General features: G+C 38.1%; 1 protein-coding gene across 2 annotated transcripts in view; it reads right to left on the bottom strand.

Moving 5' to 3' along the window:
- Acat1 (Acetyl-CoA acetyltransferase 1) overlaps positions 1 to 19384 on the bottom strand; it is a 175609-nt gene that overhangs the window by 82656 nt on the left and 73569 nt on the right. For both annotated transcript variants that reach the window (XM_089236469.1, XM_089236470.1), the window contains exons 7-8: positions 15785 to 15886; positions 13734 to 13881 (exon numbers count right to left, since the gene is read on the bottom strand). In XM_089236469.1, the coding sequence (XP_089092595.1) occupies positions 13734 to 13881; positions 15785 to 15886 (250 nt within the window). The remainder of the gene's footprint in view (positions 1 to 13733; positions 13882 to 15784; positions 15887 to 19384) is intronic.

Here is a 19384-nt window from a genome sequence, read left to right as displayed (position 1 = left end):
CAAAAAGTTCTTTCCACGGGACCCCCCGACTCCCGGGCTGGAGCCCTGTCAGCCCCCCCCCCCATGTAGGGGCCAACTGCTCCGGGTGGCAATTTTTAGGTGAACACTGTTATAAAATTATCAAATTCCGAATTGGTGGGGGCGGCAAGACAATACAAAAATCCTTAGTTATGGCCCTGCGTCATACTCCCTCCAGTAATATAAGCTCAATGGATTTCAGCGCCGATTCACCCATTGAAGTATAGCTTGCATTTGACGACATTTTTGTCTGGCACACTCAGCAACCAATCTTGATAGAAGGGATTTTTCAGCCACAAGTAATTAAAAGTACACACACTTGTTACTCATTTTTTGTTTTCTTTCTTTAAAGAACCTTATACAACCTTAGACAGCATGGGCAGAGATACGGGGGGGGGGATGTGAAGTTGACTGATCTAATGTATATATGAATTGACATCATCATCGTGTCGTTCCCCCCCCCCCAGATCGCTCACTTACGGACCAAAAGGCTGAAATTATTTCGGCATTATGACACTTTTTTATTTAGATATTGATTTCTCAAGTCCTCCAGAAAAAATACCTAGTACAAAAGTTTAATGATTTCCAACGACTCCAAATACATCTACATACGATCACAGGATACATGCTACCATAAAGCTGGGTTTTCCTAGAAGTGGATTGTTGCAATACCTTCTAGAGCAGAAGGACTTCTACTCTAGAAATAGATATTGATTGGTTGGTGGGGGCCAGAGCGTGCCGACTGAGCTGAAGAAAAAAAACAACGATCGGAAGTTCATATTTTGAACTCTAGCTTTTATTCCATAAAAGTTGCAAGGAAAAAAAACAAGATAATTCACGATCATAAAAGAAATAAATAAATAAAATGGCCGACAAATAAAACAGGCAATCTCAGGGAGAAAAAAAACAATCCCAACATAGACGCGGAAAAAACCAGTCTACAGTACAAAGCTGAGCTCCCGTGAGGGTGAGAGCATGCCGCCAGCGATTTACATATTATGTCGGGCCGAGCGGTTCCACGTGCACAGAGAATAAAAAGGGAAAAAACATTCCAACATAGGTTTTTGGCGCTGCATGAACCGAACTGGATCATTTCGCGTTGACAGAAACGTTTTACATAATCACACTACGCGTTTGTGTATTCCTATCGTGGCGCATCAGTTCACGGCCCTGCTATCAGCTACTCTGTCATCTGCATGCTCGGGTTTGAAGGGAAGCATCGAGCTCGATGAAGGGAAGTGAAAGAAAACAAAAATGAAGAGTTTTCTCAGCCACCTCGTTGGGCATTTTGCCTGTTGTGGCGTTGTATTTGTATAGAAGATCGGTAAAACGAGTGGCGCACAATGCATTTGACTCCTCCAGAAAGAGTCGGCCAATCACGCCCGACGTAAAACACTGCAGTGTGAGGTTTGTTGCGCTCTCTAGGAAAACAGTCGAACTTGTTTTCTTATTATTGGTGAGTGGACGGCGTGTCACGCTGGGCGATTCACCTTGCACGCGGCACAAAAAACCTGCTCCTACGAAAACCCGGCTTAATAATAATGGGGGAAAACGTGCTTTAAATCCAATTATACAGGGTTATTGGCTGCTAAGGCTTTTTCCCTGTGCTTTGCACTTTTTTAAGGACGTCACTTATGAAGTAAAAAAAAAAAGTGGCGAAAACTATTTCGGAAAACACAAATTTTTCAAGGACTCTCACAGAATTCTTAAAAAAAAATTATTTTTCAAGGACTCTTATTTATTTTCAAGGCCTTGAAAATGAACTTTTTTTTTCAAGGACTTTCAAGGTTTTCAAGGACCATACGAACCATGTTGAAAATCTGAGAAAAGTTGGGAAAGAAGTGTTGTCAGTTAGTTTTAGTAGCCCTTTTTTATAATTTTCCTCAGATTTTTGAATTCAAATATCTCAGTTACATACTTAGAAACAAGGAAATTATTATTAATTAAAAGGCTTTTGTTCCTTCCATTTTTGTTCTTTTCCCTATGCTAATTTTATATTGAAAGCTACATAATAAATGAAAAAAAAAAATAGCAGTATAGATCAGCTGTTCTCAACCTTTTTTTGATATTTTGAGTTCTTTCCGGTATATAATTTCTATGGCAAAGCCCCACAGGCATATTTTTTTTTATTCATCAAAGTTACTGATTTATTTTTATCATTCAAAAATATTAATAATTATTTTTTTCAAATTTACCTGAATTCACACGGAGCCCTTAGGGCTCTGGAGAGCATTGGCTGAGAACCACTGGTACAGAATACGTAAAAAATTCTTTGAAAAGTTAATTTAGCATATAAAAGGTTAGAATAATACATATTTTATAGATTTTCTTCTGTTATACCGAAATCAATTCTTGTAAAAATTTTTTTACGTGATATTCAAAAATGAGCCCCATTAAAAATCAGTGACCAAAAATGCGCCACGAAACTTCACGGTTTCTAAAACTTGGCAGTTCATCAGTTTCCGGACAATTTTCCAAAATTTCAATTCTACAGATCTGAATAATTAAATTTATTACATTAAATTGATTCTAAATATGAATTTATATCGGATTTATTGAGTGGTAATGAGGTAATTAATTTTTTGTTATTAGAATTACAAACGAAATGAACAATAATATATATTTTAATTGTGGTCTTTTGTTTCTATATTTCATTGCGTATATTTTTTATTGCGGTACATGTAGTTTGATATAGTACTGCATTTCTTGGATTAATCACCACATGAACGTATGCGTCGCTTTATCAGAAAAAAAAGAACAATCAATATATGACATTTTGTTTATGTACTTAACATAAGGCCCCGAATACGCTGCAAGTTTCTGATATAAAATTTATTAAATCCTTATTTTTAATTTTGGAAATACTTGCTAAATGCTCAGTAATGACTGTCAAATGCTTGCTGATTTTAAAAATGCAACTCGGTTAATTGACAGTTGAATATCATACATGATTCAATAGGTCAATCTCTTGGAAATTGTGTTTTTTGAAACGAGAATGAACATAAGCGCCACATTGCTCTCAGTATAAACATCACCAGTCTCTAAAGTCATGTTTTTCAAAACGTAGACAAGCGATGCGCGTTCCATGAAATATAGCCACTATGTAAATTTTCGCCGATATTGAGATAATGCTATTAATTTGCTGTATTTTTGTTACACTATACACATAGGTATGGAACAAGTCCTATTTCAATAAATAACAGAGATACACTTTAAAAACACTTTAAACGACTCTATTGTAAAATTTCCCTTTTGGCACATGGTGCCAATTATCTCTGATGTACAGAAATAGTTCACTGCAAATGTAAAATGTAAACTGTTCACCTGTAGTGTTTGTTACTCATCTGAAAAGCAAATAAGACAGGACAATATAAAAATTGCAGAAAAACACAATTTAATTGTTGCCCCTGTACTAAGACCAGGATGTGAGTAAACTTCATGTGGTTTAGCACCCAAAATAAAATTAAAATACAATAAATACTCCTTTTTTTCCTTCAATTTCTTAAACGAGCACTAGCTCGAAACTTTTTAATTCATCGATGTATTGTATAAAAAAATACGAGTCTTATGCGTTATTGAATACAAGTATAACAGAGAATTTCACATTACTTAAGACTGAATTGTGGTGATTTTTCATAAATTATCATTAAAGAAAACTCTCACAAATTACAAAACATATGAACTTATCAGAAATGAGTAGCTATGTTTGATATTTACTTATTATTTTCATCAGGAAAGTGTAAAATGAAGAGCAGTTTTTTTCGGCTGTGCTGGTAATCCTGTGTTTATAACCAAATGTAGTTTTATAATCGTCTTCGCCGTCGTTGGGAACGGACGTGCTATTATCGCGCTCCGCTCACCGAAGTTTTATCCGAAACCGTTGCTGGGGGATTACCGAAGAATTATCCGTCACGCCAGTGCGCCATTTTGTGTCTTTCTTTGTGTTTTTCTTCGTTCTCGTGAGTTTTACTTAGCGTGTTGTTTATTTTTGGGTCATATTCTGCGGTGATTTTCTTTTCTTTTTTAGCGCACGTTGGATTGTGAGATAAGCGGTTTTTTTTATTATATTGCTCTCATTTTTTTTTTAAATTTTCGTTGTGTATTTTCGATCGACTTATATTTATTTTTCTCGTTTGCATTTCATTTTCGTTGTTTTTTCGCCAGGTTCGCTCGCTTCTTTGATATAAGTTCGTAGGTTTTTGGACGTTAGTGTTAGCAAACAGTGTATATTTTTTCCCGGGTAGTCTCAATAACTTTGTTTTCCTTCCATTTGGGCCTATTGTTGTAGTGTTAGTGTTTTGAGATAGTTAGCTAATTCTAATAAGTATAAATTGTACTTCGTAGCTTAATACTTTTTTTTAGAGGGTGTTGTATTCTTTATATACATATTTATTTTATTCTTCGTGATTTAGTGCTGAGCATTCTACTTTACGTAACTTTTTCGTATAGTCTCTTACGTATATTTTGCATAGTAATGTATTTTACATTATTTTAATTTCCAGTTAACGTTTCTCATTTTCCTATTGTTAAGTATTATTATTATTATCTAGCTTTAGCAATAGTGTTAGTATGCCTCGACCTCGACTAGTGTTGTGTAGAGCTTGCGACGGGAGGTTTCCCTGGTCTAGGGGTATAGTAGCTGATAGTTTCAATTGTAAAGGGTGCTTGGATAGAAAAAGGCTGGAACTCGAGGTCGAAGCTTTACGGGAAAAAGTTAGGATGCTAGAGGGCCCGGTTATAACGGACCCTCTGGTCGTCGAGCCACCTGTTGATGAAGAAGCAATCTCCACGAACAACGACATTTTAGAGGGCGAATGGGTTGTCGTGGATGAGGTAGAGGGGGATAGTGATAGGGGTTTAATCATCAGCGATTCTATGGTTAGGGAACTTGGGAACCGAGTGTGTAGGGATTTTCGGGGTTTCGAGCGCTGTTGTCTTCCTGGGGGGAAGATTGGCAACGTTCGAGACGTTTTTCATCGCCGAAAGTTGCCCTTGCGGGTGATTCTGTGGGTGGGAACAAATCAGGTAGGAGCGAATATTAGTGAGTCTCTGTCAGAATACCGGGATTTACTATTATCCGCTAGGGAGGGGGGTTCAGATGTGGCAGTGATTCCAGTGCTGCCAAGGGGTAGTAGGGGATATAGGAGTAGGATCCACCAATTCAATATAGGCCTGAAGGACATTTGCTCCTCACTTGGGGTCACGTTCTTGGAGCTTCCCGCATTTACCGATAGGTGGCTTCGTTCGGATGTGATCCATCTAAATAAGAGAGGGGTCTGGGAGGTTTACGATAGTCTTAGGTCAGGTTTTTTACTCCCAGACCACGTAGTCGGGAATGCGGGTTAGTTAATGATAATCACAACAGTATTGACGGGGAATTACCCACCTCTGACTTGGATGGCTTCTCGATTGACACTAAATCACCGGGCAAATTAAAATGTGTGTTAATAAATGCCAGGAGCTTGGGTAATAAGAAAGATTTTTTAGAAACTATGATAGTTGTGGAGGGCTTGGATCTTATAGCCATTACAGAATCTTGGGCAAACGATGGGGATGAATCTTTCTTACACATCTCAGGATACGATACTTTTTTGAGAAATAGATCTGATAGGAAAGGGGGTGGAGTGTTGATATACGTGAAATCATGTTTGAAGGCTAGAGAGTGTAACGTGCAGAGAAGTGATATTGAAACCATATGGGTTGAACTTGAGAGCAAAAGACGTCTTAAGCTTATTGTTGGGGTTTGTTACAATCCACCGAATAGGGATCAAAACTACATTGCCAAAATGCATGATGAAATTTCCTACATGTGTAAGCGAAAGAGGGTTCTCATACTAGGGGATTTCAATTACCCGGGTATAGATTGGGAGAACCTTTCATCTGGAAATCAGTATGAAAGAGACTTTCTTAAGTTGGTGCTCGAAAATTTTTTGTATCAGCATGTATCAGAAGCCACTAGGGGTACTGCTATTTTGGATTTAGTTCTTACTAGTTCTGAGGATCTAGTTGAACATGTTTCGGTGGGGGAAGAGTTTTCTTCCAGTGATCATCGTATCGTCAGATTTCACTGTAACTTTTCCTCGGGTAAGGTTGATAACAAAAGACTGGTTCCTTGTTTTCGGAGAACTAACTTTGATGTTTTGCGAAGAAGGTTAGCGGAAGTTTTCAAAGACCGGTTGGAATCAGTAGGGGTGGTTAGTCAATGGGAAGAATTTAGTACGAAGCTGTCCTCTGTTTTGCACGACGTCATACCCTTTGTTCGAAAAAAGCGTGTTTGTACATCACACCCTCTATGGTTCACGGATAGCGTGCGGAACCTTTATCTTGAAAAGAAAAGAGCATTCAGAGAGTATAAAAGTGGACGAGGTGACCTATCATTGTTTACTGATAAAAGAAGACTGTTGAAGAAAGCGATAAGGGATAGTAAAAAGCAAGTTGAATCTAGGTTGGCAGATAACATTGGCTCTGACACAAAATCATTTTTTCGATACGTCAATAATGGATGTAAGGGAACAGTTGGCACCCTCTCGATAGGAGGCTCAAAAGTAGAGAGCAATGTAGGCATGTGTAGTGCTTTCAATGACTTTTTCGCGTCGGTTTTTAATGGAGATAATGATATTCGATACACGGGTGTTGCATGGGGTAATAAAACGCTCAACGATATTCAAGTGGAAGACGTGGAGGTCCTAAATCTTCTAAGAAATGTATGTGCAAGCAAAGCACCAGGACCAGATGATATCTATCCCAGGGTTCTCAGGGAAGGTGCTAATGAATTGTTGGGGCCAGTCGCACAGATATACAGGAGTAGTGTTGCTGAGGGTATCGTCCCGAGAGAGATTGGAAACTGGCTAACGTTGTTCCGATATTTAAGAAGGGTAGTAGAGAAGTGGTGTCTAATTATCGTCCAGTGAGTTTGACGAGCTCCCTCTCGAAAATTTTGGAAATTATCATCAAAAGGCAGTTTGTGAAGTGGATAGACGAGAATAATGTATTGTTGGATAATCAGCATGGGTTCAGGAAGGAGAAGTCATGTGTAACTAACCTCCTTTGCTTCTATGATTACGTGACTAAGGCTTTGGGTAAGAGCAAAAATGTCGACGTTGTTTACCTTGATTTCCAGAAGGCATTCGATCGGGTCCAACATGGCAAACTCTTGAAGCGTTTACACGAGATTGGAATAGGGGGCAACTTGCTGAATTGGATAGAATCGTGGTTAAGAGATAGGTCGCAACGAGTTATGGTGAACGGGGAATTCTCTGGTTGGACAGACGTCACAAGTGGAGTTCCTCAGGGAAGTGTCCTTGGCCCCATACTTTTTTCACTTTTTATCGACAAACTCGATCAGGGTATCGATGGAATTACTAGCAAATTCGCAGATGATGTGAAGCTAATGGGGGTAATCGGAAATGAAAGCGATAGGGAGTTGCTCCAGACCAACTTAAACAAGATTGCAGCATGGGCAAATGAATGGAGCATGACGTTTAACGTAGATAAGTGCATGGTCGCTCATTTTGGTTCGAACAACCCACGGTTCTCTTACGAGTTGAATGGTGTCACTATCCCGGATGCAACTAGAGTCACCGATTTGGGAATTCTCATTGACGAGCGACTTAAGTTTTCTGAACATTGTTCAGCGGTTGTCAAAAAAGTGAATAGAATGCTTGGTCTCATTTTCAAAAGGGTCTCTTCGCGTTCTCCTAAAGTCATTCTTCCGCTTTTTCGAGGCTTAGTTCGTCCTGGAATGGAGTATGCTGTAAGGTTTTGGAGACCATACCTACAGAGGGACATAGACTTGGTTGAAGGGGTGCAGAGAAGAGCTACGCGTGTCCTTATTGGCACACAGGGCTTGAGTTATGAAGAAAGACTTCATTTTTTGAATATGTTTACATTGGATGAACGCAGGTGTCGAGGAGATATGATCGAAGTGTTCAAAATTTTCAATGGGTTGGATAGGATGGACCATGAACTTTTAGTACACCGCCAATCGACTGCTTTTACAAGGGGACACCAGTATCGATTGGTGAGGGACAATGCAAGGTTATGGTGTCGCAGGGAATTTTTCTCCAATAGGGTTGTTAATAAATGGAATAGCTTACCCCCGGAGGTAGTAAATTGTAACACAATTGACACGTTTAAAAAGAAATACGATAAACATGTTGGGGTAAATCGAGAAGCTATCCATTCTTAGAATAAGACAACCATAAGTATTCTTTATGGGCATTGTATAATATTTTATCATGTGTATATATTGTTTGTAATTTGTGTTAATTGCATTTTTAATTGGGTTGCTGTATTTTTGAAACATATGACATCCATATTTTTATGGGCATCTTTTTATCAGCCACCTCGTTGGGCATTTTGCCTGTTGTGGCGTTGTATTTGTATTTGTATTTATAATACTGTATACAATCAATAAAAATATGGGTTCTGCCATCTCCACATTTGCCCCCCTTTTTCAGGAAAACGTCCTTATAGGGCCAGCAAACTGGAATCGCATGACCCAGCCTACCATTCAATACTATGATTTCTTTATATTCCAATTAGTGACTGCAGATGGATATTGTTCCGGATTGCCCAGCTTCAATGACCAATTTTAAACTTGTTTGATTCCCATTTTTTTTAAACTTGTTTGTTTCCTAAACAAGTTAAAAAAAACCACACAATCCTATTGTAATCAAATTCATTCATTCGTTTTATAGCCACTTAACACTAACACTATTTCTAGGCCCCCCCTCCCAGATGGTCAACCATAGCCCAAAGGCTTTCGCCAAAGCCCTGACCAGCGCCAATAAAAGCATCTTTGTTGTAGAAGATCATGCGTTTTTTTTGCGCCATTAAAATTACTAGAATGTTCCGTCTTTTTACTTTCAAAGAGAGCCGAAATTGAGCTATTGAAATGTTCTTGGTGGTCAGCTGGGAAGGGTGCAGCAGCCTCCAGTCACAGAAAGAACTAGTTTCTTTTTTTCTTCCTGACAACTGTACTAACATACTCCATAGATAGCCCTCCAAAGAAGATAATCCCCCCTTTAGGGAATGTAGACTGAACACGTCTTGCTTCCAACAACTTCAGTAATCTGAAACGAGTTCTGATTCACTTTGCTGGACGCCTACTCACCCTTCAACCACTATTTGTGACTAGTAATTATATGTGAATGTCCAGCACTGTCAACGGACGATGTTTGATTATTCCTGTCGCAGTGGAGGCTGTGTGTCCATAAAAGGAAAGGGAAACAAAACTGCCCAGCACTGCGAACTGTCTTTGTTTCTTCATTGCTCATAACAGTGGAGGCGATGTATATATATTTTGTATACATTATATATTTAGACCATTCTCAAATCTCTCCCACTCTTCTAACATGCCAACTTCTTCTCACTTGCCCACAAGTCTTTTCCACACTTCTATTGAAATCCCAGGCTGTGGTCTCTGCTTATGTGCCACAGGGCACATGTGCAATTTTTCTTCCTAGTCATTTGGTTCAGCTATCCATTTTAGGCAAATGGCTTGTACGTTGCAGTGAGTTGTGGCTGTCTTCATGGGGAGAACGAAGCAAGTGATTAGATACTTATGAGCACAGGGAAAGGAGAGCCATCACTATAAATCTTTGTTAACTTTTCCGACACAACTCCGCCTCTTTTCAGGTAACAGAAGTAAGGTGCTTTGCATCAGTCCGGGGTTGTGAGCATTTCTATCTATCTATTTATCTACTTGTAAATAGGAAGGTTAGACAATCATATATTTTTTTACTTCAGTGGTAGTCTGTTTGGAAAAAACAAAAAATAAACAACATGGTTTAATAATTATATATTATTTATGATAGAAATGACACATTCGCACATTTACAAAACATCAATTTAATAAAAAATGTTTTTTCTCTCCCCTCTTTCTATACTCAAAAATTGGCCGCCCCTCTGAATTGGCTGCCCTTGGCTATAGCCCGCTTAGCCCCCTGTAAATACACTATTGCTCTCGCCATACCTTTGGCATAACAAATAGAAGAGTTTATTTTACCTTGAATCCATTTCCATATTATGTTCAACACAAGTGTGAACGACTTTATGCGGGGCCCAGTTCTTGCTCTAGTCGCTCAAGTAAGCATGGCATCCCTTTTTAACAAAGCCAGTTATGCTGCTCTGCCTTTTTTCCACAACATATTTACAAAAAATGTAACAAACTATCTAGGTTATTTATACAGTTTGACGCCATATTGTTGTAAAATAAACAAACAAAATAAGTGCACAGATTTGTGAAAAACCTGTAGGTGATGGGAAAAAACAAATGTCATTTTTGTGATTAGCACGTCTGACTTATTAAAAAAACATCTGCCATTCTGTAAACCCCAGATTCATGCTGGGTTGTGTTATTGTTAAGTGTGTATTGTGCATGTAAATTGTTTCAGTTGGCTAAAACACATTTTTCCTGTCCCATATGAATATAACAAAGTTCTCATGATAATGAACAGTTTTACTGTTTTTTCCACTTTGTTGTAAGTAGGTCAGACTGTATTACCAGACAGAGCTGATATTACTAGATTAGAAAAACTGGTCTTCAATAGAGACAATTGAGAGTTTGGTATCATTAAAAAATAAATAAAATATTCATCTCCTTTAAAATTTCAAATGCAAGTATCAAGTATTAGAGTAGTGGTTCAAAAAATTTTCATCAAAACTGAAGAGCCAAAAAAACTGGTACAGGCATGCGTATGCAAATAAAGAGATATGGAACCAATCAGAGTACGGCACTGCGGTCGGCAACACCTATATAACACAGCAAATGTCTGGCATAGTTGTTAGATCGGTTACTGCTGCTACAATGGCAGGTTATCGAGATTTAAGCGAGTTTGAACGTGGTGTTATAGTCGGCGCACGAGAGATGGAACATAGCATCTCCGAGGCAGCGATGAAATTTGAATTTCACGTACGACTATTTAACGAGTGTACCGTGAATATCGGGAATCCGGTAAAAAATTAAATCTACGACATCGCTGCGGCGAGGAAAAAGATCATGCAAGAATGGGACCAACGACGACTGACTGAGAATCATTAAACGTGACAGACGTGCAACCCTTCCGCGAATTACTGCAGATTTCAATGCTGGGCCATCAACAAGTGTCAGCATGCGAACCATTCAACGAAACATCATCGTTATGGGCTTTCGGAGCCGAAGGCCCACTCGTGTACCCTCGATGACTGCACGACACAAAGCTTTACGCCTCTCCTGGGCATGACAACACCGACATTGGACTGTTGAGGACTGGAAACACGTTGCCTGGTCTGATGAGTCTCAGTTCCAATTGCTTCGAGCTGATGGACGTGCACGGGTATGGAGACAACCTCATGAATCCATGGACCCTACATGTCAACAGGGGACTGTTCAAGCTGGTGGAGGCTCTGTGATGGTATGAGGCGTGTGCAGTTGGCATGATATGGGACCCCTGATACGTCTAGATACGCCTCTGACAGGTGACAGGTACGTAAGCGTCCTGTCTGATCACCTGCACCCATTCATGTCCATTGTGCATTCCCACGGACTTGGACAATTTCAGCAGGACAATGCGACACCCCACACGTCCAGAATTGCTACAAAGTGGCTCCAGGAACACTCTTCTGGCTTTAGACACTTCCGCTGGCCACCAAAATCCCCAGACATGAACATTATTGAACATATCTGGGATGCCTTGTTGCAATGTGCTGTTCAGAAGAGATCTCCACCCCCTCTTACTTACACTCTCACACGAACCTAAACACTTAAACAGGATTGCAGCGTGGGCAAATGAATGGAGCACGACGTTTAGCATTGACAAGTGCATGGTTGCTCAATCTGGTTTGAACAAACCACATTTCACTTAAGAGTTGAATGATATTACTATCTCGGATGCAACTGCTGTAAGCAATTTGAAAATTCTCACTGATGAGTAGCTTAGGTTTTCTGAACGTTGATGAGTGGTGGTGAAAAAAAGCAAATAGAATGCTTGGTTTCATTCTTAAAAAGGTCTCCACGTTCTCCTATAGTCATTCTTTCACTTTCGGAGGTTTAATTTGTCTTTTACTGGAGTATGCCATAAGGTTTTGAAGATTATACCTACAGAGGTATAGACTTGGTTATGGGGGTACAGAAGAAGAGCTACATGTGCTCTTGTTGGCACACAAGGTTTGTGCTATGAAGAAAGACAAGATTTCATGAATATGCTTACATTAGAAGAGTGCAGGTAAAAAGGGGGAGAATATGATCGAAGTGTTCAGATTATTCAACGGAATGGATAGGATGGACCATGAGTTATTATATACTGTGAATCAACTGCTTTGACAAGGAGACACCAGTATGTCCTTAGTACGTAAGGACTTACACCAGACGTAACTTAGTAAGGGACAATTTTAGGTTGTTGTGTCGCAGGGACAGGCCTCCCATTCAAAAAATTAGAAAAAGTACGAAAAAGCAGGACTAAAAAGTAGGATGGAGGAGGGTACCCCCCCATAGACAACATAATCATAGCATAACAAAAAAATTTCTAAAAATTTTTTTATTCAAAAGTTTGGTGAAAACAGTGCACAGAAAATACTTTCTGTTCTCTTCAAATTATATATTACATTTTTTTTTTGAGTCTTCCGCAGTCTAATTTGTCAACTCTCTTTGACAACGCACAGTAAATTATCCAGGCATGTAAGATTTTTAAGAATGATGTTCCTTTGAGACCACTTTCAAAAGCACAGTGCAAGATGTGTAAATTACAAGTTGCGATGTAAATAGATTGCTAGTTACGATGTGATTACAAGTTGCGATGTAATGATTGCTAGTTACTGTCCAAGACCATATACAAAATTATTTTTTCCATCCAGACTGAAGTTTTTAATGATTACTCTACTTGTTGAACCCTCAAACTAAGCAAATGAAGAATTAATAAGCCAAATGGTCCACATACGCCCCCCCCCCAAATAACCTTGAAAACTATACAATTTCTGCTTTGGCAGGATCATTAATTGCAATCTACAACAGTTGTACTATTTGGCAATATATCGATGATTCCCTGCTCAATTAAAACCTATTACACAAATTTTGTAGATAGGATTTGGTAAAACAGTATGAAAAGTAGAACAAAAACCAGAAAGTAGGACAAAACCATGAAAGTAGAACAAAAATAGGAAATTTTACCAAAAAGTAAGAAAAGTAGGACGAGTGGGACCCTGCAGGGAGTTTTTTGCCAATGGAATTTTCAATAAATAGAATAGCTTACCTCCGAGGGTTGTGAATTTAAACATAATTGATATGTCTAAAAAGAAGTATGATAGACATAGTGGGATATATCGGGAAGCTATCCATACTTAGATAAGACAACCATAGTTTTTTTTATGGGATGTGAAAAATTTTTTTGGTGATATAGGATGGACAAAAAGTCCGTAGAAACTTCGGACAAAACTTCTTTTCATAAAAATCGGAAAAATAACCAAAATAAAAACGGTTTGCAGGGTTCTGCAAACATCACTAGGTCACAGGAATTTTTTTAAGACAGGGGGAGAAAACCTCAAAAAACAGTCAATAGGTGGCGCTGACATACACAAGTCAAAGAAAAGATCCACAAATAACTAACAGAATGCCTCCAAATTGTTTATTACAGCAGTATGTGTTGCACATGACCACCACCACAGGGTATAGCACATTGCAAAGTAATAAAAAAAAGTAGCAAAAACAAAATGCTATAGAAGTAGCAGTGACACCTTACCTCCTTCCTTCTTAAAAACTGTCTGCAGAAGAGGCATCTTGTCAAAATTAACTCTTTCAAATTCTTCATCGACCTTAATAATTGAGTTTGGTTTACCTTTTCTTCCAAGAATGCTGACTGGTACAATTTGTTTCTCAAACACATTTGCCTGGGTAAAAGAAAAATTATAAAAAAAAGGAAATATTAAGTTATGCTAAAAGAAAAAAAAATTCACATGCAAATGCATTTTTATTTATTAAATGCACTATCCACTTCATTTTTATTTTTCAACCCCCCTCTCTCATTTCTATAGTGCAACAGCCATTTCATACGTATAAGGACTAACACCAGTAGTTTAAAGCTGATTTTGAATGGATATTCTATGATGCCAAATATTTCAATTCTGACCTATTGAATCAAAGTAAGTACACTTGTTCTATAATAACCATGCCTACCATAACACTAATTAGAGACTATCTGAGATATATCTGGATCTTGTTTATATCTGGAACATTTCAAACATCAAGAAGTTACAAACCTTCGTCAAAAAAAAAAAAAAAAAAATTACAAAGCATCAATATGAAGTTTTTTCTGGGTTTAGAGGTTGAAATACAATAGAACCTGTATTTCACCCTTATCCTATGGCCATCCTTAAGGCCAGACCAAACTTACAGCACTTTTGACGCCAACCAAAATCAGAACAGCAACAATGCAAATTGAGACGTTTGCTGATCCTGTATGCGCTCAAGTGCATGATGGTGCTGCTGAGTCACTAATTCAAATCTTTCCTTCAACCAGCTTCAACAAATCTGGTGCCTTACTTGATGGCGTATTATGTTATCATAGTATGTTCAGTAATTTGTATAATGTAGGACCCTATTAGCTTTATAAAACAACATATTCTTGTTCCTTTTTGTAATTTATTAGGCTAATCTTTGGAAAGTGCATTTTTGTAATGCAATATTTCTCTATGAAGCACTAAACAGATTCATTACAATCAAAATACAGAAATAAAACAAATTTGTACTGATTTCAATATTGCCCTCATGTATCTGTATTTTCTCTAAATTGGTTGACTCTCTGTCCCAATCAGGCTGGATAAGAGAAATTCGGCTGTATAACCAAATGTTTTATATGTAAAAGCATCATCTGTAAAGTAACACTTGTTTTCTGATTAAAAACCAAATTTTTAAAGCAATACATTGCAACGAAGCAAAAACTTTTTAGGGTAGAAAAACTTCATTTAACAACATATCTCTCACTATTTAACTACACAGTCACCGTATAAATTTGAACACTTGTAATTATAGGTGTACACATTATTTTCCCAAGGGGAGAGATTTCCAAAATATTTTCTGCCTGAAGGAAGGGGGGTTTGTCCTTCTCGCAAAATAACATTATAATCTTGGCTTTGGGAGGGTTAAAACCCCACCTTTTGCGTACTGCAATGCTTGTAATATCATGTAGTAAGTTTACTGTCTTTGCCACTAGTTCATTGTTTCTCTAGTTCATAGTTTCCCAACCTTTTTTGTTTCATCGTCCCCTTCTTCAGAAATTTTTTTCTCCTACCGCCCCCAACGCAATCTAACCCATAGGATCCCATGTTATACCCATTGCTTCTACTGCCCCCTGGGTTTTTCCATCGCCCCCAAGGGGGTGTTAACGCATACATTGGGAATCACTGATCTAGTTGCTTGATAGATGTATCTGATCCTTTTAAACTATTTCGGTTTGCCATAATTGGGAAAATACTTTGAAATGGAGAATTTTTTATATAAAATTTAACTGAATTAATTTTAAATAGCTTATTGTTTTATCCGTGCATTTTATAGTTTGTAAAAACAGAAAACTTCTACAGATGATGAAATTCTCTAAACTTCAGAAACATTGTCTAGCATTTTTTATGAATTTTTTGGGTATGTTGTTCATTTTTGGCCCTAGATAAAAAATTTCAATCAACAGCAAGCGAATCCAAGTTGTATCACTATCAAGACCACGTACAATGCATGAAGAAACACTAGAATTTTTATTTTAAAAATTTGTAAATATATTTGAAAATGTTTTGGACTTACTTTAGTTGATTCCGCTGTTTTCTTATAGCTCCTGATTGCATAATCATCTTGCTGTTGTCTGGAAATACTCATCTTTTCTGCTGTCATCTCCGCACATACACCCTAATTAATTTTATTTAATAAAGACTATTAATCATCACTTAACATCAGTATAACCTCTCAATATTTTGATGTAATGTGTATGTTCAGTTGTATGAAAGAAATTAAAAATATATCATTTACTTTGATACTATTGTTATGCTGAGTATGCCCATTTGATTAAAAGTAAGAGGGGAATTTTTTTTTTAACTCAAAATATGTATTTTCTTTTTGTTTTTGTCTAAGGACCATATATTCAAACAACTTCAGGCAGAAAAAACTTTAAAATATTTTAACTATAGTAGACTATAGATAATCCGGCACATATCAGACCAGGGTGTGCCAGATTACCAAAATTCCTGGATTACTATAAATCAATTGAAAAAACCCATTTAAATAATAAATACTTCTGAGTACAGACATGCAGTGACAAGTTCTTCTCTTCTATGCTCCAAGAAAACCCGCACAAACTGTAAACGTGAATCCCACGTGGGAATACAGATGCTTATAACTCAATACTCTCTACCAATTCAGTAAAAAAAGTCGTGAAGCCCGAGTTAATGTAACTTTGGATAGCATAAGTAGGGCTCTATTACTTTGGCACTGTACTCTCTAATGCATTAATTGGTACAAAAATGTCCTTTTGGCCCTTCCGGCCTAACATGGCAGAAGGGCTGACCAGTTAACAGAAAATCCGGATAGCCAGAAGTTCTATAAATAAATTACTCACTTCCTACCCCCCCCCCTCCATTCAACCAAAAATTTCCATGTGCATCACGAATTATGATAATTTTTTTAGTGTATAGAAAAATTGTTTATAGAGAAATTCTTCATCTCCATTAGGAATTGAAAGATGTCTGATGAGCGCCCTTTGCCATCACTGAGTAGAAACTCTTTAAATGGTGAATTCTATGAATACTTGGAGGAAATGTGCAGTTTGTTTTCTGCTATGTGTGACAATAATTCATCTGGATCTTTTAAAACTATGATTTCAGTTTATCTTCCGGGTTAACCAAAATGTATGAAGATGTGCATCTAGTAGAAAGAGAAAAGTCTGTTCTTCTGCTAACAGTAATGATAATTTTTCTCCCGATAGGCCTATATAAGCGCCAATTTTTTTGCTTTAACAAACTTAATCGAAAATTGTTAGCTTAAAATTAAGAACCGATTCAGCAAAGTTGAACAACTTACTCAAATCCTTCCAACGGTTCAAATGGAAGTTGCTAAATTGTCATCCAATACTGAAGTAACTGGTAGATCTTCCTCTGGTAAGAGGTTTACGGAAAATTCACCGCCGGAAAATTCACCGACAACAATTCACCGCCATGCAATTCACCGCTAGGAAAATTCACCGACTAACAATTCACCGCCATGCTATTCACCACTAGGAAAATTCACCGACCAACAATTCACCGCCATGCAATTCACCGCTAGGAAAATTCACCGCTAGGAAAATTCACCGACCAACAATTCACCGCCATGCAATTCACCACTAGGAAAATTCACCGACCAACAATTCACCGCCATGCAATTCACCGCTAGGAAAATTCACCGACCAGCAATTCACCGATATGCAATTCACCGACGACAGTTCGATGCGAGTCAGTTAGCGAGGGAATGAGCGATTGAGTTACTGAGTGAGTGAGTGACCCAGTGAGTGACTGAATGACCGAGTGAGTAAGTGATTCAGTGAGCGAGTGGGTTACTGATTCAATGAGCGAGTAAGTCAGTCCGTGAGTGAGTGAGCGATCTAGTGAGTGAGTGATCTATTGAGTGAGTAAGTGCCATATCCTAAAGATATGGCGGAAAGTTTAAATAATGACTTTATGAGAAAAAATTCAGATGATACGGATTCGGGTTGCTGGATTTTATTCGTTGGTAAAATGAATATTTGCAGTGGCTCTCACAGGGGGATGCCCGATTGGCTTCCGAGTCAGGGGTCTCGTTTCATTTTGGGGGCACTGGATGAATCTCATTCTTTTCTGTCATTTAACATTGTAGAATTTTCAACAGCGGAAGCCCGAGATAAATCCAGTGTCTGGGTGCCCCACTAAATATCTGCGTATTGGGTCCCCGTTACTAGATGTGGGCCCTGGATTTATTCGTTTTAAAATTGATAAAAATTAAAAATTTTCGTGGCCACTCACAGGGGGTATGTCCGACAAGCCTTCAGGTCGGGGCCCCATGGAAAAGTTGACAGGTTTCATTTCGGGTGTCCCTGGATGAATCTCATTGATTTTTGTTGTTTAACATTGTAAAATTTGCAAGACATCGGTAGCCCGAGATAAATAGTCAGTACCCCCACTACAATTCAACGAATTGGAGTTTGGGGACCCCCCATGGGGAAGTTTTCTGGGGTTACTTGATGAATCACATTTGTTTTTTGTTGCTTTATTATTATAAAATTCGCTTCTTCTGTAAGCTGGTGCTTTCACGTGTCCCTTTCCATAGCACGTTGATGAAGTGAAACGAAATAAACAAGATATGTTATGAAGAGAAAAGGGGGGGGGGTTGGCCGCCAAAGGTGGTAGGGGAGCAGAGCCCCCTAGTACTGTATATAAAATACCATGTCCTGACTGATTCATCATCGCCGAGCCAAAACCGCTGAAGCTGTAAATATCAAATTTTGTGAATAGTTTTTTTCACGACGTAAAGACTCACTACTCACTAAGAAATGGTTTTTCCATATTCGACAACCTAAGGGCGTCATAAGAGGGGAGGGGGCGGTCAACGTTGAAATCATGCCGAGCCGAAACAGCTGAAGCTATAAATATGACATTAGATCAATATTGTAATATAGACTCATTGAGAAGGGATTTTTCCAAATTCAACCCCCTAAGTGGGGTTTCAAAAGTTATATGGAGCAATCAGCACTGAGCCGAAGTCGCTTAAGCCATAAATATGAAATTTAGTTAGTATTATATTTTATAATGTACATACACACTAAGACAGGATTTCTGAAAGTTCATCACCCATCGGGGTTATGAGGTGAGAGTAATTTTGAGATTGCAAAAACACACAAGAGCGAAGCCGCGGATAACAACTGGTAATAAAATATAATGCTTACTAAATTTTATATTTATGGCTTCAGGGATTTCGGCTCAGTGATGATTACTCCATATAACCTTTGAACCCCCCCCCCTTTATTAGGGGGGTTGAATTTTGACATTTGACTTACAGTCTTAGACTTAAAACGAACATTCGATTATGTTGATTTAAATATTCTAACAAATAAAAACACTTCTCAGCAGGCAAATGAGGTAATGTACTATATTGGTTTAAAACATATTACTACAATAGGAAACAAGCTGCCATAATAAATGGTAAAATCAGCACATTTGAAATATAATGAAAAGAGTCCCACAAGGATCGGCCCTTGGGTCATAATTATTTCTAGTTTATATTAATGATTTATGTAAAATTAAGTAGAACGGTAAAATAATTTCATTCGCAGATGACACAAGCCTATATGTTGAAGACGGGGGTGGATTTAGAGCTCGCTATTGGTAGGGGTGATTTTAC

This window comes from Pholcus phalangioides, unplaced genomic scaffold (assembly GCF_987345545.1).
Source record: "Pholcus phalangioides strain wild (caught in Gottingen) unplaced genomic scaffold, Ppha-v1.0 ptg000009l_1, whole genome shotgun sequence".
Taxonomy (NCBI): domain Eukaryota; kingdom Metazoa; phylum Arthropoda; class Arachnida; order Araneae; family Pholcidae; genus Pholcus; species Pholcus phalangioides.
Note: the sequence above shows the minus strand (reverse complement) of the source record. Positions and strands in the feature narration are given on the sequence as shown.